General features: G+C 41.4%; 1 protein-coding gene across 9 annotated transcripts in view; it reads right to left on the minus strand.

Moving 5' to 3' along the window:
* The window catches only part of xylb (xylulokinase homolog (H. influenzae)), a 63,868-nt gene that overhangs the window by 44,306 nt on the left and 552 nt on the right, over positions 1–19,010 (minus strand). For 4 of the 9 annotated variants that reach the window (XR_016486581.1, XR_016486582.1, XR_016486583.1 and 1 more), the window contains exons 2-15: positions 18,853–18,935; positions 18,589–18,658; positions 18,049–18,129; positions 17,858–17,944; positions 16,865–16,993; positions 16,589–16,654; positions 16,225–16,297; positions 14,592–14,710; positions 12,267–12,348; positions 9,943–9,983; positions 6,959–7,074; positions 3,765–3,880; positions 3,381–3,454; positions 2,752–2,848 (exon numbers count right to left, since the gene is read on the minus strand). Coding sequence is in view for 3 of the 9 variants with exons in the window: in XM_036943978.2 (XP_036799873.2) it covers positions 2,752–2,848; positions 3,381–3,454; positions 3,765–3,880; positions 6,959–7,074; positions 9,943–9,983; positions 12,267–12,348; positions 14,592–14,710; positions 16,225–16,297; positions 16,589–16,654; positions 16,865–16,993; positions 17,858–17,944; positions 18,049–18,129; positions 18,589–18,658; positions 18,853–18,935 (1,234 nt within the window). In the remaining 6 variants the exon portion in view is untranslated. The other 5 variants (XR_016486585.1, XR_016486586.1, XM_036943979.2 and 2 more) reach the window with 3 other exon arrangements.

Consider the following 19,010-nt stretch of genomic DNA (forward strand, 5'->3'; position numbering starts at 1 on the left):
TCCTTAGCGGTCAGGGAGATTCATTTATAAAGGCCCTCAAAGAGACTGTATGAAGAAGATATGCCTTAGGCATAATTGATTAGATTTGATTGACATCATCATCACCACTCATATCTAATATTATCATTACCACAATTATTATCATTACCACTGTCATCAAAAGCAGCAGCACTACCACCACCATTATCATCACTGCCACCACCACCATTATCATCATCACTGCCACCACCACCACCATTATCATCACTACCATTATCATCACTACCATTATCATCACTACCATTATCATCACTACCATTATCATCACTACCCCCGTCATCATCTTCACAATCATTTGCTTTACTTGAGGTCAGAAGTGACATTTCAGTCAGTCCTCTCCTTTTTCTGTGATTAATCCATATCCTTTAGAGAGAACTGGTCAGTGCTGAGCAGGACATAAATCTACAAGCTTACAAGATGACTAGCGGTCGGAGTGAAATAGTCACTAGATTTAAAGAAGGATTCAAGAAGGGAGAGGGAGAGGAAGAGAGAGGAGGGGAAGGGACATGAGGAGGAGAGAGAAGAGAGGAAGAGACATGACAGGAGGAGAGAGAGAAGTGAGGAAAGGACATGAGAGGAGGAGAGAGAGAAGTGAGGAAAGGACATGAGAGGAGGTGATAGAGAAGTAAGGAAAGGACATGAGAGAGAAGAGAGGAAGGGACATGAGAGAGAAGAGAAGAAGGGACATGAGAGGGAGGGGAGAGAGAAATAAAGAAAGAAAGAAAGAGAGTGAATGAGAGTACAGAGGGAAAGAGAGACAAAGAGAGAAGAGGGAGGACCAGAGAGAGAGAGCGAAAGAGAGAGAAAAAGAGAGAACAGAACACAGTGCTCTTTAATAAACTGTAACCCGGGCGTCCCAGTCAACAGCAAATCACTTCTCCAGGATGTAAAGCAACATGCTCGTTCAAAATATTCAATTTGAGGTGGATATAACATAACCTCTCTCTCTGTCACGCCTGCTCCCGCTCCTCCTCCCTGGCGCTCAAGGGCGCCAGGCTACCCGTCATCATACACTCCTGTTACCAACAATACACGCAGCTGCGCTCATTGGACTCCCCTGGAATCCTTCACTCTGTCTGTTCCTTGTTTGTGTTTCCTGTGTCCGCATTGTTCCATATTGTGATTGTTATTTACCCGTGTGCTGACGCTGTTCCTGTCTCGTTCCATGTCCGTTCCATATTAAAATGTTTGACTCCCCGTATCTGCTTCGCCTCTCCAGCATCATCCCTTGACACGCTCTGTGTGTAGCTAAATCTATAGAATTAAATCAGTTTAACTTACTTTGTCTGATAGGTCATTCTAGGACAACAGAGAACATAATATGTAGTTGAGTTGCATTTCCCACACTCAAATACTGTTAAAAAAGACCTATAGTGTCAATAAGAGGGTTTCCTTTTAATAAAGAGTGATCTGTCAGTATGCAAATACATTATTCATTACTATTGATGGCCAGTGAGGGTCTTATTTGAAGTTAAATTCTCTGGCAGAATGTTGACCTTCGGTGACGAGTGAGTGAGATTTCAGCTTAGCCAGGCTACACATGCCCACACATATAGGACCAGCCCCAAACGTCATAAGAGAAATCAGCATCAATCGATGCACAAACCTGCCTGTCTACAGTATCTATCTAACCTGGTAGGCTCTGACTCCTGAAACTCTCTGGGAAAAGTCTACATTTGAGCATTTCATTTTGCAATGGCTTTGAATTGAAAGGATGCATTGAGAAATAGCAATGTGGCCCAGAGTGATTCCAATGATGACAGATGGACCAAACTGCTTGCTTTGTATGAAGGCAACAGACAAACAGATCCCTCATGGACTAATTTAAAATATCCGCCTTGGCAGTAGTCAATGTGCTTTAATTGAACTAGCATCATCTGCCAAAATCCATACAGTAGCAGTTAGTAGAAATATCCTAACGGATCACAATATTACTCTGTTCTTTTTCTCCTTCAGCAAATTTGACTGCAATAATGGACTTCTTTTACGGGGGGCTAAAAAAAAACAATCTGCCGCTCGATACGAGGTCCTCAAGGCAAAATCACCGCCTTTGATTAATCACTAATATTCTGGACCAATATAGAGCCAAAATTGAGTCTGCCAAATAGCTGTGATAAGTGAGTGCGAGGGGTAGCCTATTCTGTCCTCATGCTTCAATATCTTTGAGGCATTCTGTTCCCTTCCGGGGGTTTTTGAGTGAAACTGCATCCAGCCACTATGCTAAAAGACTACTGATACTGACCACTGTGGAGAGAGAGGGACAGAGATAAGTGTGTGTATGTGTGTGTGTGTGTGTGTGTGTGTGTGTGAGTGAGTGTGAGAGAGAGAGAGAGAGAGAGATGAAGAGAAGATAGATGAAGGAAATGCCAGGGGGAAGAAAATAGTAAAAAAATAAAGAGCGAGTAGAAGATAAGAAAAGAGAGAGAAAGTGAATGTACAATAATGAGTTAGGAGGGAAGCAAAAAATTACTACAAGAAAGAGAGAGAGGAGAAAGAGGAGAAAGAGAGAGAGGAGAGAGAGGAGAAAGAGAGAGGAGAAAGAGGAGAAAGAGAGAGGAGAAAGAGAGAGGAGAAAGAGAGAGAAGAGAAAGAGGAGAAAGAGAGGAGAAAGAGAGAGAGGAGAAAGAGAGAGGAGAAAGAGAGGAGAAAGAGAGAGAGGAGAAAGAGAGAGAGGAGAAAGAGAGAGAGGAGAAAGGAACTGCATCCACTCACTGATCTTATAACCCAGCTTTTCGGCGTGGACCCTCTTTGCCAGGAACTGTCCCTCAACCAGGGCTCGGATTTCCCCCTGGGCGGAGAAGCCGGCTACCTGAGCGGGACGACAGGGATGGGGAACACAAAGAGAGGCTTTTGGAACGCAGGCAAAGGAGCAGGGGAGTAGATGGGAGATTCCTGCCCTTACAGAACTTTCTTTGACTGGGGGAATGGAGAGCCTCATTCCCACCGGGCTAAGTCCCCACCCCTTCTGACCTCTCTCCTCACATCACCCTGTATGACGTCTCCTAATCCTCCGGCTTCACCGCCCCGTTGAAGGAGTTCACAAGGATAAGGAAAAGCGGGTGACAGCGATACTGTAGCCTCGCGTGACTTATCTTTGTCTGTCTTGGACAAGGGCTCCGGTTGCTGTTTTGAAACCATTCATTGGTCAATAAAACATTGATCGATAAAAAAAACTACATGCATTAATCTCTTACTTATGAATTACTTATGTGCTTGTACATCTTTTCATTTAGATGGAAACAACAGAGAACTACCGTTTCCAGTTTTTCATTTGAATTGCAAATAGAATCCCATCCATAATTTGACTTCCTTTCAATACACAGCAGAGTCTTTGCACTGACCTTCGTATTTTCTTTGTCAAATCTGTGAACTCCGACTGCAGACGGTGTGATTTCCATGGCATCAAAATAAATCCCTGGAAGAGAACGTTAGATGCCAGCCCATTCAGAATCAGTCAGCACCACATCAAAATAAATCCCTGGGAGAGAACGTTAGATGCCAGCCCATTCAGAATCAGTCAGCACCACATCAAAATAAATCCCTGGGAGAGAACGTTAGATGCCAGCCCATTCAGAATCAGTCAGCACCACATCAAAAAAAATCAAGCCGTTATCTGAAAACCCTGCCATTATCTGAATAAATCTGGGGCCTACAGTCTCTAAATCAATCCAACTTGATGACTAAAACAAATCTACTGATAGATACAGCATGTTTGACTTCATCACCTATGTTCCCGTTGTTCCCTATTGGTGTAGTCCTCAGGACCGAGGAGAAGACTTCCCATGACCCTCCAGCACACTTGTTTCTGATCCTCTCTCTGGTCAGGGAGCCATTCTTATAGCTGGCAGGAGGCATATAAATATACACACACACACACACACACACACACACACACACACACATTTACCTGGGCTGACATACCATCATTTAGTATAATTGAATTCAAAGCAAGCCATCTACAGTAAAAGCCTGAGCATCCTTCCCGATTTTAATCTCCTTTGTGTATCAGCTATTATGAGTAAAACCACTTATTTTATAATACTCTATTTTACCGTAGATTAAAACATTATGGAACAGGAGTCATACAGACAGAAGATAATGATTAGTAAAAGATGTCAATGTCACTTGGTGTGTGTGTGTTTGTGCACTTGTGCAAGGTTACCAGTGGCACAATGACAAGTGGCAAATTTGTTTTGGACTGTATGTGACAGAGTTATAGTTCAACAAAGTCTCAAGGAATTCAATTAAATGTCAATGCCACATAACGATCGTTAGCATTAGGTACCAAGGTTATTGCAGTTGTGTTTTTATATTCGTTTTTATTTTGTTTTGTTATTTATGATTTAGTTGTTTTCAGATCCACTTTACTAGTTTTTATTTAGTTTAAGTTTTCTAAAAACAGATATTTCATTTTTATATTATTTAGTTTCAGTTTTAATTTAATGTTAGGGACATAAAGGGCCTCCTGAGTGGCGCAGCGGTCTAAGGCACTGCATCGCAGTGTTACGGCGTCACTCCAGCCTGGGGTTGGATCCCGACCAGGAGTCCCATATGGCGGTGCACAATTGGCCCAGTGTCGTCTGGGTTAGGGGAGGGTTTGGCCCAGTGTTGTCCGGGTTAGGGGGGGTTTGGCCCAGTGTCGTCTGGGTTAGGGGAGGGTTTGGCCCAGTGTTGTCCGGGTTAGGGGGGGTTTGGCCCAGTGTCGTCCGGGTTAGGGGAGGGTTTGGCCCAGTGTCGTCCGGGTTAGGGGAGGGTTTGGCCCAGTGTCGTCCGGGTTAGGGGAGGGTTTGGCCCAGTGTCGTCCGGGTTAGGGGAGGGTTTGGCCCAGTGTCGTCTGGGTTAGGGGAGGGTTTGGCCCAGTGTCGTCCGGGTTAGGGGAGGGTTTGGCCCAGTGTCGTCCGGGTTAGGGGGGGTTTGGCCCAGTGTCGTCCGGGTTAGGGGAGGGTTTGGCCCAGTGTCGTCCGGGTTAGGGGAGGGTTTGGCCCAGTGTCGTCCAGGTTAGGGGAGGGTTTGGCCCAGTGTCGTCCAGGTTAGGGGAGTACATGTATGCCATTTAGAACATGCTTCTATTACCAGGTCAGTTGTAGTACAGTGGAAATAATCTTTGTCATGAATCATGTACGGTGCATTCAGAAAGTATTCAGACCCTTTGACTTTGCCCCACATTTTGTTACGTTACAGCCTTATTCTAAAATTGATTCAATTATTATTTTTCCTCAATCTACACACAATACCCCATAAACAAGGTGAAAAATGTATTTAAAATAATTAACAAAAATACCTTATTTACATAAGTATTCAGACCCTTTGCTGGATCATCCTTGAGATGTTTCTACAACTTGATTAGAGTCTACCTGTGGTAAATTCAATTGATTGAACATGATTTGGAAAGGCACACACCTGTCTATATAAGGTCCCACAGTTGGCAGTGCATGTCAGAGCAAAAATCAAGCCATGAGGTCAAAGGAATTGTCGGTAGAGCCCCCGGGACAGGTTTGTGTCGAGGTACAGATCTGGGGAAGGGTACCTGCACTGAAGGTCCCCAAGAACACAGTGGCCTCCATCATTCTTAAATGGAGACTCTTCCTAGCGCTGTCCGCCAGGCCAAACTGAGCAATCAGGGGAGAAGGGCTTTGGTCAGGGAGGTGAGCAAGAACCTGATGGTCACTCTGACAGAGCTCCAGAGCTCCTCTGTGGAGATGGGAGAACCTCCCAGAAGGGCAACCATCTCTGCAGCACTCCACCAATCAGGTCTTTATGGTAGAGTGGCCAGATGGAAGCCACTCCTTGGTAAAAGGGTTGGCAGCACACTTAGAGTTTGCCAAAAGGCACTTAAAGACTCTTAGACCATGAGAAATAAGATTATCTGGTCTGATGAAACCAAAATTGAACTCTTTGGCCTGAATGCCAAGCGTCACGTCTGGAGGAACCCTAGCACCATCCCTACGGTGAAGCATGGTGGTGGCGGCAGCATCATGCTGTTGGGGTGTCTTTCAGTGGCAGGGACTGGGAGACTAGTCAGGATCGAGGGAAAGATGAACGGAACAAAGTACAGAGAGATCCTTAATGAAAACCTGCTCCAGAGCACTCAGGACCTCAGACTGGGGTGAAGGTTCACCTTCCAACAGGACAATGACCTTAAGCACACAGCCAAGACAATGCAGGAGTGGCTACAGAATGTCCTTGAGTGGCCCAGCCAGAGCCCGGACTTGAACCCGATCGAACATCTCTGGAGAGACCTGAAAATAGCTGTGCAGTGACGCTCCCCATCCAACCTGACAGAGCTTGAGAGGATCTGCAGAGAAGAATGGGAGAAACTCCCCAAATACAGGTGTGCAGAGCTTGTAGAGTCATACCCAAGGAGACTCGAGGCTGTAATCGCTGCCAAACGTGCTTCAACAAAGTACCAAGTAAAGGGTCTGAATACTTATGTGAATGTGATTTTTAAATTTTTTTATTTAAATGTGCAAAAATATCTAAAAACCTGTTTTTGCTTTGTCATGATGGGGTATTGTGTGTAGATTGATGAGGAAAAAAAATATTTAATACATTTTAGAATAAGACTAACGTAACAAAATGTGAAAAAAGTCAAGGGGTCTGAATACTTTCCGAATGCACTGTACCTGAATGCCTCAGAGAAAGAGCTAAGTTGTTCATTAAATTATACTTCACTAAGGGAACTGAGTCTATAGGCTTAGTCTAAACCCTACTCTATAGTCCTACCGCAACATCCATGGTCTGTTTCTGCAAAGCCATACTGTTTCTGCTTATGTAAGTATTCAGAGCGTATTGGCTCTAGATCTATTGTGACGGGATGTGGTGCTTCTTCGCCATTTGTTAAATGTATACCATTCTAACGTGAACTGCGGGGGAACTACTTTGTTTCTGAAGTCGTGGGGGTAGTGTGGGAGATGTTTACCATATCAAAGCCATATAGGAGGGCCGGTCCACTGGGTTGCAGAAGATGTGTCCTTCCACTGTGGGCCTCGGCTCTTTGATCCACAGGAAGACTGTGTCGCTAGTGCCAAGACTCACCTGGGAGTGAGGAAGATAGGAAGACGGAAGGAGGAACAACTTATATAACCACTTATATAAAATATACCTGAGTGTACAAAACATTAGGAACACCTGCTCTTAAAATGACAGACTGACCAGGTGAAAGCTATGATCCTTTTGATGTGACTTGTTAAATCCACTTCAAATCAGTGTAGGTGAAGAGGAGGAGACGGGTTAAAAAGGATTTTTAACAGACACTAGATCAAAGGGAACATTCTAAATGTTGACAGCCTCCCTGTACAATATTCGTTTTATGATTTGCTACACCGCCCTCCCAACTCAACACACCTCATCTCACAGTTTGTCACCCTTTTCTCCAAATACATAAAGACCTGGGGTAAAGAGTAAAATATTGAGATCTCAGATGATCTATGGGGAGAATCCCTGTCTACAATTCACTCCTGCTCCGTCAATGCCAGATGTCAATTGATACAATACACAGTCAGACATAGACTTCACTACTCCAAAACCAAAGGCCCCAGGTCTCCCCACTGTGTGACACTATGTGACAAATGTAAAGCCTCAGAGGGTTCATTAACTCATCTTTTTTTGGCTATGCCCCCTACTTAATCATTTTTGGAGGAAAATCTTTGATTGATATTCAAAGGTATATGAGAGGGCCATTGACCCTGATGCAGAACTCGCTCTCTTTGGCTGCTCAGAGTCTGTTCTAAGATCGTCCCATGAGGAACAACAGGCTCTGATGTTTGGAATGGTGGCTGCAAAAAAAATATCCTCACAGAATGGAAGTCACCCACCTCCCCTTGCTTCCATAGATGGTTAGCAGAAATGATTAACACCATTAACTTGTAAAATATTAGTTTTTTCAGGACTAACTCCTCCAGCAGATTTCTCAAGGTTTGGGGTCTGTTTCTGGACGGTCTGGACAGAGACTGACTGTGAACACTGACTAGGAACGCTTACTGTTGTTGTACCTGTCACTGTTGCTCTATTCTTGTCCCATGTCTTGCTTAAGCAATACTTCCTTTCATGTCTGGCAGCTGTGTTTTTTGGTAATTTTTTTGCATGCTTTTTTTTGTTGTACTAAATTGCAAGAGAAAATCCTTTGATTTTAAAGCCTTGAGACAATTGGGACATGTATTGTTTATGTGTGCCATTCAGAAAGTGAATGTGTCAAGAACTGCAAATCTGCTGGGTTTTTCACACTCAACAGTTTCTCATGTGTATCAAGAATTGTACACCACCCAAAGGACATCCAGCCAAGTTGGGTAAACAAAATACGAAATTCCCTTACGCTGTTTATGGCCGCGGGAAGATGATTTCTCCCTGCTCTCTTCGTCTGCTCATACAGGAGTATTAATGCTGCAATATATAACTTTTTTGGCAAACAAACCAAATTTATAGATCTGTCATTCTCATTGAAAGCAAGTCTAAGAAGCTTAATCACTAAGAAGTCTAATCTGTTCTATGTGCACTATTTCTATGATTCTCGTGCTTAAGTTTTGTTTTTGCATCTTTCACTTTTGGTTTTGAACACAAGTTTCAAACAGCTGAAAATCATTTTTCACAGCGGTTTAGATGGTACAATGATTCTCTACACTATAGTTACTTGTTTTGTCATATAAACTGAAGTTAACTATAAAACAATTTGCAACCAGCAAATGGCAGAGCGATTTCTGCATAATGCATCTTTAAATGGAAAGTGCAATAATTTGGTAAAAAGTCAATTACAACAATATTATTCTTTTTTTTTTTCATTGTGATTTATCAGGGAGTGCTGCAGCAACCTCGGCACCCCTACTTCCCGCGGCTATGACGTTGATTACTTTTTTCAAATCCAATCATTTTCCCACATGGATTCAACGTCATCACATTACATTTTTTGGTTTAAATGACGTGGAAACAACGTTGATTCAACCAGTTTTTGCCCAGTGGGTTGCTTCTTAGCAAAGAGCAATTTCTCAAGCAAGAATTTTGCTAGGACTGTCTGGGAGTGATCTGAGTGGGGAGAGAAAATGTGAAAACTAGCTGTTATTGGCAGAGGATTGGGACTTTGGTTGAACTTTTTTTATTATCTATTAACTAAATTACCACCTTGTGATGTCACCAGACAGGCCAAACTCCATCGCACAATTTCACAGTATTATTCCAACCTCTTAGTGTGGAAATATATATAAAACATAGGAAATCACGTTTTTGATTGCAATGAGCCTTTAAGTGAAGACATGCAAAACAAAATCTGATTAGAGTAAGTGAATTATATTTGGTTGTAGGTTTCTGAAGTGATTTGGAAGCCGGTAGTCAAAGCGCATCTTGAAAAATTTGTGATTCCCTCATTTAGGTGAAGTTCAAAGCGAGTGCTGTAAATGCGTTTAATGCGTTGATTCTACCAAGTGTTCCGTTTGATGATGAAAACAGCTTGAAATTTCTCCTCGTCGGACAACGGCGGAACTCTGGCATGAATGATTTAATGCCATGGAACCTCCATGTGGTTCTTAACATAGCTTCCTTGCACCATATTACTCTACTGCTGTAGCTAAAGAGGCTGTATGGAAGTTTAGTTGCAAATTGTTCACCTCAATAATATAAAACCACAACATCCTTGCTCATGGGTCTGGGGAGGTGTGCCCTTGTGTCCAATGAGGTAATTTCTCTTTACCTCTTTAAGCACTGAACTGCAACTTGATAACATTTGAGCCCTATACCCTTTAATTGGCTATGATATGATGTACTGTGCTTGTGCAGAAAGAAAGAAAGAAAGAAAGAAAGAAAGAAAGAAAGAAAGAAAGAAAGAAAGAAAGAAAGAAAGAAAGAAAGAAAGAAAGAAAGAAAGAAAGAAAGAAAGAAAGAAAGAGAGAGAGAGAGAGAAAGAAAGAAAGGTCTTACGGCTATGTCTCCTTCCTGTAACCTCATCCCAGCCAGGGACCCTGGAATAAGAAATGAAAACAGCATTCATACTTGAAACACACTAATTGAAGATTGAAAGCCAGTAAGAAAGTCTAGTTCCCTTTAGCCCACGTTCCATTCATCTCTCTTGCCTTGGTCTGTACAACAGACCTGTACAACAGACACAACATAGACTCTCTCAGATCTACTAGAGTCACTGAACATGTCATACCGTATTGAGACGTTTAACTTCAATTCCATCCACAGACTGTGACCTAAGGTTACCTATGGTACACTCTTAGAAAATAAGGTGCAATCTGAAACCAAAAAGGGTTCCTTGGCTGTCCCCATGGGAAAACCCTTAAGAACCCCCTTTGGTTCCATGTAAAACCCTTTTGGTTGCAGGTAGGGTTCTACATGGAACCCAAAAGAGTTCTACCTTGAACCAAAAAGGCTTATCCTATGGGGTGTATATACTGTGTATTGTCATTGTTCTGTATGGACAATAAGGTATACAGGTTTGGCCCATAACAAGGTATACAGGTACAGCCTATAACAAGGTATACAGGTATTACCCATAATAAGGTATACAGGTATGGCCCATTATGAGGTATACAGGTATGGCCCATAACGAGGTATACAGGTATGGCCCATAACGAGGTATACAGGTATGGCCCATAACAAGTCCCAACTTTCTGCTGTTGAGTTGGGAGTTGCTGGGCAGATCTTTTACATGTTTTAATTTTGGGGGCTTCAGAGGGCGGACCTGGTGGAAAGATTTATTAATTCCAGTCTATTGGATTTCTTGGTGACCTTGCATAGAGCGTTAAATCAATCTTTCCCGTGCTGTGACGCATACACACGCAGGCCCCTGAAAGGACGACAGTCCCAAGAAAAATGGCCCTCGGACTGGATTCTCATTTCAATTCTTCACCGGCGTTCAAGTCTGAAGCTTAGGAATAATTTTGAGAATTTCATATCTGTCATTGACCTTAAAAAATGGTTTGCTGCGATGATTTATTGGAATGTAGTAGTATAAATATATTGATAAGCCGACATCTTTATGTATTAATGTGTAGAATAAATACAATCCATATACCTCCCTGAGCTACTAAATCATTCTCAAATCTGGATGAAAATATTAGGGCTTGTTTAGGCAAGACACAGCGGTCATGGGCATCTAGTTAACCTCAATACTTCTGTCCCTTCATATCTCAGAAAATGATTTCAAGTGAGTTTTTTGCATACATGATAACTATTAATGATACTCTTATCTACATATCAATCAACAAACAATTTGAATTAAATTACTGAATGCACCATGGCTCTTCAAATCTTAGCATAAGCCCTGCACTGATCAACTAGCCTCATCAATTATTACAATGATCAACTAGTATAAATTTGAAGACCGCCATCTCACTGTCTAGTCTATGCATTCATAACCAACTCCTTGCGTATCCTGCCTCCCCTTCATCTACTCTATCACACCGTGGATAATATTTCATTATATCCAGGCAATTTCAAAACGGTATCAATTAGTCCATTGGCTATTGTTTGGCTGCTCAAACCGAGCTGTGCTGAAAGAGCTAAATCTCAACCGACTGTGCCAGACTCCCTCACACAACCACCGTCTGGGCGTCGCCCGCCTTTTAATTGGTCGTAAAGCCCCTTTATGCAGATGACACTGCTGAGCGGACTAGCGGAGAGGAGAGCGGTCTAGGCTTGTTTCAGTGTTTACGTTCAGCTGGCCGCCGCGGCATTTCATTGGAAAAGCACAGAGTCACCACCTCTAGTCTACAAACACGGGCAGCACACGGCACAAGTCGCATGGCGATAGTCTTAAAGGCATAGTTTGGGACTTTTGGCGATGAGCTGTACCCAAAAATAAAATAAACTAGTTAGTTTTGCGAGCCAATGCTATCTCTAACTTCCTTCATACTGGACGCAGAGACATAACAAATTTTATCCACGAGTTCATCTGACTCTGAGGAAGTATATAAAGAGCTTCATTGCCAAAATCCCAAACTATCCCTTTAAACCAGTGCTGCTTGCTTGGCAAGGGGCCAGCTCTTCTCTCCGTTCATCAGGTTTATATCAAGATGCCCGGGAGGAGGGCGAACATGTGACCACCGCCGCCATGCACTCTCATTAGAATCTACACAACATCCACGTGTAGGATAGGAGGAGTGGAGGCACGGAGAAGGATCACTGGAGCAGATCAATGCAGTCAGTACAGTGCTACTGCCACCCAGTGGCCAGATGACGGAAAATAGAAAACAGAGGCCCCTGACAAAGACAGCATCAGAGCATGATAAAGCTCTTACCTGGGTTATCCCCAGTGAATGCCACCACCTTGCAGTCCTCTGGGAAGCCATAACGAGTGACATGGTAAGGAGAGAGGAGGCCCTGTGGAGGGGAACCAGGTGAGGTTAGGGTTTATAGAAGAGGATGAAGAATAAAGAGATGTGAACAGTCCAATGTTAGCTTTAGCAGTTCAACAGTCATCAGCGTTTCCTATGGATATTGTGCACAGCAATCAGTCCTGGACTTTTCCTCAATAACTAGAATAGACATGAACCATCTAAGGTGGGTTAAAAGTCAGACATTTATCTGCACGGTATAGATGCGGTAAACGCAAACATTCCATTGACCAGATTGGCACACATTCAAGAAATCTGATCTAACAAAATAGATATTCGTCAAATCCGTCATGACATTTAGAAGTTGTGCCTTATCAAGTTTTGAAGAAGTGACAGCTAAATGCTTACTCCCGCTCGCATAAACTGGTTAGCATAACTAGCATAAAGAAATTGCTGGTGGTAGTCAAATTTGTTTTAAACTGTAATGCAGTTGATTATCAACGATGGCATGAACATGTGTTGGGGTTGACATTCATACAAGCATTATACTCCGATTTTTACCTCAACATGAAAAACACATGTAAACAATAGACTAAATGTGGGAAAGTTTTGCTGGATGGCAATGAGGAGACTCGGGATCTTACCCCCACGGCCCTTTCCCCCACGCGTTTCCATGGCAATTCCATTGTTTTGGTCGAGTTCGATTTACCTCTTTACCGCATCTATGTTTGTTAGCGAGCCACCAGTTTTAGAGCAATGATTCTGTTAATTTTTCAAATTAAATGCCAATATGCCAACATACCATTCAAACAAATGCACTCAATCCACAGCCACACATTGGCTAAAATCAGTTGATGATAGGATTTACTGTAGACAAGTTGTAAAAGTACTGATATTGGATCATATAATAGCACTCACAACTTTCCCAAACATTTACATTGAAACATTTATGGTCTGTTTACATATATTTTAAGGCTATATATACAGAAAGTGTATAAAACCATATAAACTGTATTTAGAATTATATGATAATATTTTAGGTTGACAATAATTATATTACACAATTTCTGATATATCACATGCCTTACTTGTATTTTACTGCATTCAATAAAATCAGGATTATGTCTCTACTATGTCAGTACATTACTGGGGCAAAGCTTCCTGCCATCCAGGACCTATATACTAGGCGGTGTCTGAGGAAAGCCCCAAAAATTGTCAGACTCCAGTCACCCAAGTCATAGACTGTTTTCTCTGCTACCGCACGGCAAGTGGTACCGGAGCGCCAAGTCTAGTACCAAAAGTCTCCTTAACAGCTTCTGCCCCCAAGCCATAAGACTGCTGAACAATTAATCAAATGGCCACCGGACTATTTACAGTGACAACCACCCCATTTGTTTTGAACACTGCTGCTACTCGCTGTTTATTATCTATGCATAGTCACTTCACCCCTACCTCCATATACAAATTACCCCCTGTATATAGCCTTTGTTATTGTTATTGTGTTACTTTTTATTAATTTTTTTACTTTTGTTTGTAAGTAAGCATTTCACGGTAAGGTAGTATCAGATAGATTGAGGTTTCCAAAACACGTAGCTTTGCCAAATAACTCTCAAAATTGAAGAGATTAGCTCTTATTTAAAAATATATATATATTTGTCTAAGAATATCCGCTGTTCCTGTGCGCTCCACACGTGAGCACGCAGTAGCAGATCGCCTACAGTAACATAAACTAAGGAAAATGCTTTTGTTCTTAGAATTAAAAAAAAAATCTGTATTCTAATGTTACCCAAGACCTTCATAAACACACCCAAAGGATAAGTTTTCCGATATTATATATGAAATTAATTTATTAGACTGTTAGAATGGCTGTTCATTGGTGTAGTACGGGGGTAGTGAGGCCAGGCAGTTTAAGTGTTACGAGGATCCAAAGACAAACAAGTGGAGCTGGGACGAAAGCCTTGATGGCCCCAGTTCTTTATCCAATTATTGCCGGAGCCCTCAGGCTGACCTACAACTCTTCAAATATAAACATTTGAATATGAGGTGATACGATGGATATTATGTAGCCTACATGACCTGACCCAAGGCCTTGCAACTGAAGAATTCACCAAAAAATGACTTATTTTACAATGAAAATGTAAAACAACCTTCCATGTGAGATGAAATCACAGCCCATTCAAAAGTCAAAAGTTGATTTGCATTCCTTATCACTTGCCCAACCAGGAGAATAGACAAAAAAATAGCAACACATGGTCAAGAACCATGATACTGCATATAGGGGTATCTCACCAAGACAGCTGAAGAATGCACAGGGGCTCCCAGCCTCTCCTCCAGGTGAGGAGCAGTAGCCTCAAGACAGGAGTCTGCCCACTGTTTGCTGAAAATGTCCATCAAATTCATCCCTGAACCTTAATAAAGGAGAAGAATGAACATGTCACCAATCAGAACGACTGATCAAGCCAATCCAAAGAACATAGAATATACAGTGCACCTCAATGCAAGTCAATTTGATTCAAATGCGGGTCACAGAACCGAGTGTAACAAATGTTTGGGTAACTCTTAATAATGACTTTCATTAAAAATCATGAATAAACTATTAATACACTTTCTACGCATAAGTATTTCATTATTTCTATACATTTATAAACATTTATATTGTCTTATTATAAATGTTTTTATTAACTCAATCCAATCTCACTAATCTGAATATATTTATGTTATTCATAAACTGTAATGTATGTTATCACAGCACTGTGGTATACTTCTATGTATATGTCAGATATCATTGTGCTGATAGACTAGAATGTCATGCGCAAATTGTCACAACTACTGTAATCTTCCTGTATGATAAACAAGACATTTCCCTCATATTGCCCTGTTGTATATTGTAACGAAATTCAGGCGAAAAACAGGCTACATGACTTGATTACAATGTCAAGCTGGTTTCAGTGCTGCTGATAACAGATGGGAGAAAAATCCCTTGGCGACCTTATTGCACAAACACAATGATGATTGTTATCCAGCAGACCTTAAAAGAATGGTTCTGCCAGGTAAAAACATTGTAATGAAGTAAGTGTCAGAGATAAGTTCAAGCCAACTTGGAGAGTTAACCCCCTGTGTTCCCATAGTAGGTGATGTTTCAAGCATGCTGGGGTAAAGTAATATGGTCTGAAACAGCTAACTCTTTAAGGATTAGTTTGTTTTTGTATTTAACCTTTATTTAACTAGGCAAGTCAGTTAAGAACAAGCCTACCAAAAGGCCTCGTGCGGGGACGGGGGCAGGGATTTAAATAAAGAAAAATAAATATTCAAAAATAGGACAAAGCACACATCACGACGAGAGACAACAGAACACTACATAAAGTGAGACCTAAGACAACAGCATAGCAAGGCAGCAACACATGACAACACAGCATGGCAGCAACACAACATGACAGCAGCACAACATGGTAGCAGCACAAAACATGGTACAAACATTATTAGGCACAGACAACAGCACAAAGGGCAAGAAGGTAAAGACAACAATACAGCCACAACTGTCAGTAAGAGTGTCCATGATTGAGTCTTTGAAGGAAGAGATGGAGAGAAAACTGTTTAAGGAGGATCTTCACTCCCAGGGTATTTGTTCCATAGTAGTTGTACTTAAATGTTATATTATAACATGTTATAATGCAGGATAACTTTATATTAGGGTAATGTTTTCACAGGTATTTACAATGAAATGATGTGCTACCAATAGGTACATTCTTGTGCTAAGTGGTAACTAAACTGATAACAAATTGTACATGCAGTACTCATATTTGTTTTAATAAATCCCAAAGAGAAACAAAAAAGTGAAGCATAGCTTGCTATTGTGTAGTAATTTCTGTACCATACAATAAAGTACTACCCGATAACAAATCATCATTAACCATTATCTTACCGTCACTGTAATCAATAGCTGCATAGCTGCCCAGGAAGAGAGAGGCAGCAAAGCTGCTGACCAATGAGATTCTCTGAAATGAATAGCAAAAAAATAAGGGGGGAAATATTTCAGACAATTACAGAACTAGTGAAATTCTATCTAAAATTCTATTGATCTTTCCTACTAAATCAACACAGAATATGTTCCACAAAGAGAGCAGAATTATCTGGCATTTTTAGAGCCCTATTTACCTTAATGTATTGAATTCACACAGATATGTGACCAAGAGTAGTTTACCAATGGTGCATATAAATCATTGGATTTAACGTAAGACAATGGGCAATGGTGATAGCAGACAAGTAAAATGGGCACGTCACCTCACCTCTGTGTCCTCGTACTTCTCTGGTTGGGCCTTGTAAATCTTGGCAATCTGATTTCCAGTGAAACGCTGAAAGGTAATGTTATAGAATTGATAAAAAAAAAGGTCAGTGCCTTTAGTAAATATTGGATCCCCCACATACGTGTACACGTGTTACCTGTGTCCATATCACTTGGAGACATGTATGATTGAAGTTACTTGTAAACAATGAGTAAAGTAAGTGTCAAGTAAGTCTATCCATCAAATCCATCCAGTCAAGGAAACTTAAGTCTTCCTCACCTCATAGGCCCGGGAGCCCGTGATGTCTGCAACTCTCTGAGCGCCACCTACTGCTGTCTCCAGGTACTGACACTGCTCTGTAGTGCTGGAGTCCATCCACACTGGACTATCTGACACTGCAAAACCACCCTGTTGGCACAAGTACAGACATAATGTATCAATATACAAAATGAGAAATCAGATGACAAGACACTAGCTTATTTATTGCAATCCATGGAATCACTTAATAGAAGTGGAATGTGCACAACTAAAATCTATTTTAAAAAAAAGTGTTTGAATGAATCAAAACAACTACTAATCAACTAACTACTGTAATACTCTCAAAATATATATCAAGGCATTCAAAGATAAGAACTAATTTGGAAGAGACAACCAGGTTTGAGACTAAATGTTCATAGAAACACCTTTTCATGGTCCTTTTAGACTTGCAAACTCACTGATGTAAAAAGGAGGCCCTTCAGGTTAGTATTAACTGAATAATCCTCAGGGTTTGATTGTACTGTTGGATTAATGAATAAACATTGGGCTATAGGGTTGGCTGTGCCTGAAATGTATCAAAGGCTGTGGCAAATGTGTTTTTTTCTCACCCACACGAGGAAGGTAATGTATTAACTTTTAACCAGGCGGACACCGCCTATTTGACATTTGCCAAAAGCAGGGCACTGTATTTCAAATCAAGTGGTGCATGTCATTTGTGCTTGTTGCTGATACTGAACTGTATGTGCAAAATGAAATTCTTCTACACCTGCATTGCTTGCTGTTTGGGGTTTTAGGCTGGGTTTCTGTACAGAACTTTGAGATATCAGCTGATGTAAGAAGGGCTTTATAAATAAATGTGATTTGACGATGAAGTTGACTATCAAAAATGGGAGATAATTGTTTTATCTGGCATGTCACTAGCAAACATGCACTCTACTCTGCTGTAGTAATAGACAGAAAGGACAACCAGAGAGTATAGAATCTCTCTCTGCTACTGCCTTGTATGCCTTGTACCTTCAGAAGTTCATGCAAACTTTTTCCTGGCTGGAGATCCCTGAGAACTTGGTTGGTCCCTTTCCTCCAATACACACTGCCATGTTGCTGTAAAAACAAGGCAATGATGAAATACAATACATGTAATGCCTGACTGTATTCAAAATACACAATGGAGCACTGTAATAGAGTACTAGTAATAGTCCACACACCTGGCCACTCCCAGATAGGGCTTTCACACGCGAGAAGTCAAATCCTGCATTCTTCATCTTGCCAAGGATCAGGTCAAGTGCCTGGGAAATCATCATGGAATTGTTCAGTTAAAAATCACAGAACTAAAACACGCTCAGCTCTGCCGATGGCATCCTTATTACGCATAGATTGCTCTTGAATCTGATCTAGGTGACTATTGATTCAAAGTGTTGTGTATTTCTGCTGAAGATAACAGTGAGGAGTTACTTACAAAGAGAGATATCTTCCCCAAATTAGAATGAACTGCTGTTTAATAATAGTAGTTTAATCAACCTTACAGTTTCATGCAGTGTTACAACACTTTTGGGAACGTTATTGCTGTAGGCCCTACCTTTGAACTCAACGGAATAACAGCTTATATGGAAGTTAATTCAGTACTTCAGCTACGCAATGGTTTGAGAGTGAGCAGACCACTGAGCTACTAGTACTTTTACTGAGTACTAGTGAAGTATTCACTGTGCAGTGCACTAATAAGTAGTAAAGTATTCATGGTGGACTACCTTTACCCACATGAGCACAGGAGAAGTGACAGTCAGACTGTCTGCATGGATATGGACCCCTCCCTGAGTCCTGGGGAGATATGAAAAGATAGAAGTCAGTTTCATTGACTATTTCCAAACTGTGTAGCCTAGCCTACTATCAAGGGTGTAGGATTTGCCAGCCTTGGAATTGTGCTGTGATAGTCAGGAGGACATAGCTATTTATCAGTTGTCAGCACATATCGTCCTACACATTATGAAATGTATTTTTTGATTTTGTGTTACCCGAATTCTGGCAGTTCACTGTCAAACTGCACATTGTCCTGGTGGACAACACTTAGGTTCCCATCAACAGCAACCACCTTCAGCTGAACACAAAATTGGGGAAATGGGTTGAGTACGTTTAGGAGCTACAGTAGGATACAGGAAAAGCAATAGAAGTG

The sequence above is a fragment of the Oncorhynchus mykiss genome, chromosome 15, assembly GCF_057628025.1.
Source record: "Oncorhynchus mykiss isolate SJ-2025 chromosome 15, ASM5762802v1, whole genome shotgun sequence".
In the NCBI taxonomy this organism is placed as follows: domain Eukaryota; kingdom Metazoa; phylum Chordata; class Actinopteri; order Salmoniformes; family Salmonidae; genus Oncorhynchus; species Oncorhynchus mykiss.